Source organism: Aptenodytes forsteri, unplaced genomic scaffold (genome assembly GCF_000699145.1).
Source record: "Aptenodytes forsteri isolate BGI_AS27 unplaced genomic scaffold, ASM69914v1 Scaffold238, whole genome shotgun sequence".
NCBI lineage: Eukaryota > Metazoa > Chordata > Aves > Sphenisciformes > Spheniscidae > Aptenodytes > Aptenodytes forsteri.
In genome coordinates, this window is record NW_008794584.1 from 356,051 (window position 1) to 358,066 (window position 2,016).

General features: G+C 60.6%; 2 protein-coding genes across 2 annotated transcripts in view; both read left to right on the forward strand.

The window, feature by feature from the left end:
* PTCRA (pre T-cell antigen receptor alpha) overlaps positions 1–1,440 on the forward strand; it is a gene marked incomplete at its 5' end in the record, with an annotated part of 3,265 nt that extends 1,825 nt beyond the window's left edge. Inside the window, 2 exons of the mRNA XM_019470290.1 lie at positions 67–227; positions 1,352–1,440. Coding sequence (XP_019325835.1) covers positions 67–227; positions 1,352–1,440 — 250 coding nt within the window. The remainder of the gene's footprint in view (positions 1–66; positions 228–1,351) is intronic.
* A 107-nt stretch (positions 1,441–1,547) lies between these two features.
* The window catches only part of CNPY3 (canopy FGF signaling regulator 3), a 6,556-nt gene continuing 6,087 nt past the window's right edge, over positions 1,548–2,016 (forward strand). Inside the window, exons 1-2 of the mRNA XM_009272607.2 lie at positions 1,548–1,693; positions 1,888–1,961. Coding sequence (XP_009270882.2) covers positions 1,548–1,693; positions 1,888–1,961 — 220 coding nt within the window. The remainder of the gene's footprint in view (positions 1,694–1,887; positions 1,962–2,016) is intronic.

Genomic DNA, 2,016 nt, shown 5'->3' on the forward strand with positions numbered 1-2,016 from the left:
CGGCCCCGGGGCCCGACTGCGCCCCTGCGGGCTGCCCCTCCGTCCGTCTCCTGCCTGCCCCCGCAGCCCCTCCGCCGGTGGAGGAGAGGGGCGAGCGCAGGGGCGCTTCGCAGTGGCCGCTGCTGCTGTGCGCTTGGGCGGGAGCAAGTCTCCAGCAGTGCCCCTGCAGCGGAGCGGAGCCTCCCGCGGCCTGCCCCTGCTGGCGGCTGTCTTCCGTCCTGTCCTAGGTGAGAGGTTTAGGGGCGCCCTGGCAGTCACTGCTGTTTCCAGTAGGCACTAATCGCCTGGCGGTTCGTAGCTGGGGCTGGTCGCCTCTGCTGCTCACAGTTCGGCCTCAGTGACGCTTCCTCCCTGAGCAGCCCCTTGATTCGCAAGCAGCCAAAGGCTTCACAGGCAATCCAGGGCAGGTCACGACGAACCTTTGCTGTTTGCCGTGGTTTCCTCTGTCTTTGCTGTGCAGGGACACTTGGAGCGTGACAGCAAAGAGAAAAGGAAGAAATGAAACTCCGGAGCTCTTTGCAAAGCTTTCCCTGCCGGGGAAGCAGCTCTGGAGACACTGATGTCCGAGCTGTGCTGTGGCACCTGCATAACCTCAGGGAAGCATCACAGCGAGCACTGACCACGCGCTGCTCCTCTTCCTGCCCAGGCTTGGAACCTGTGTCAGCGCGCAGCAATAGCCGTGAGCAGCATCTGGATAACTGGACCCAGCAGTGAGCGCTCCTGGCATGCGTGGGGACGCTGCAGCAGGTGTGGTGTGGAGAGGGACGTCCTCGAGGCCCAAGTCCAGGGGGGCTGCAGGAAAGAGCACTCGTCCCACCTGAGAAATGGCTGCAGTCACCTCCAGCCCCTGGTGCCAGCAGAGAAAGGAAAGTGCAGGAGGTGCACACAGGGCTTCTCGGCACGTGCACGGCAGCCCTGGAGAAGCCACCTCGCTCTTTCCCTGCGTGCGGCACATCTCTCCACTCACGTCATTGCCTGGGAGAAGATGCGGTGGCTCATTGCTGTCAGACCATTCCTGCTCGGGCTTGGCCCTTCTCCCAAAGCAGGACTTGAAGAAGAGGTGGCTCCCGGCAAACAGGAGTCCGCAGCACAGGACAAAGCCTTCTCCAGCCTCCCAGGACCCCAGCTTTGGGGGAGGAAGGGCCACACTGTGCCTGGCTTCCATTCCTCCACATTTCCATTTGTAACCCCCCGAGATATTTCTCTTCTCCTGCTCTCTGTTTCTATAGCTCTGTCAGACTTCATTACAGAAGAAATAAAGCTTTTGTTTCCCCTTTTTTTTTTTGTTTTAATAAAAGAAAACATGTGCTGTGTTATAAGCTGTTGGTGCCGTGGTCTCTGCTGCAGGCAGTGCCCCATGTGGTGCTGCTGGAGCTGACGGCCGCTCGTGCAGTGACACAGTCAGTAGCCAGCACCTTGTCCCGCCACCTGGCCCGCTGAGCCCTGCCAGCCGCTCGGTCCCCAGCGCAGCCCCCGTGTTCCCGGGGCACCGGGGGAACTGTTATCCGAGTGGGATGTGCTGGTGTGGTGCGGAGGAGCTGTGACCCATGCCGGGGCTTGCATTGCGAAAAGACCCCATCCTCTTCCAGGAGGAAGGGAGCGGCTTGTGGCGCGGAGGCTTCGGTGGCTGTGAAGTGGAGCTGTCGGGAAACCTGCAGGCAGAACTGGCGCCATCCGCCTCCCCAGCTGTGCCGTAGCAGCTGGCTGCGTGGAGGCACTTACACTGAAGCATTGATTCGGGTGTTTCCGCTTCAAGGGACCTCCAGTGGAATCAGTTGAGCCGTTCCCAATTATTTCTCTGAATGGCCGAGGCGTCTGTTTTCTGCTCACAGCGGCTCTAGTGCACCCGACTCCCGGTGCTTGTTTCTGCTGCTGTCCCGTCCCCAGGTGCTGCGTCGCGCTGCCCATCGGAGCAGTGAAACCCCCTAACCTGCCTGTGCTTTCCTTCCCGCAGTGTGCAAGTACGTGGCGGTGGAGGTGTAATACCCTTTTTAGTAGACGGGGAAGAACAAAAAG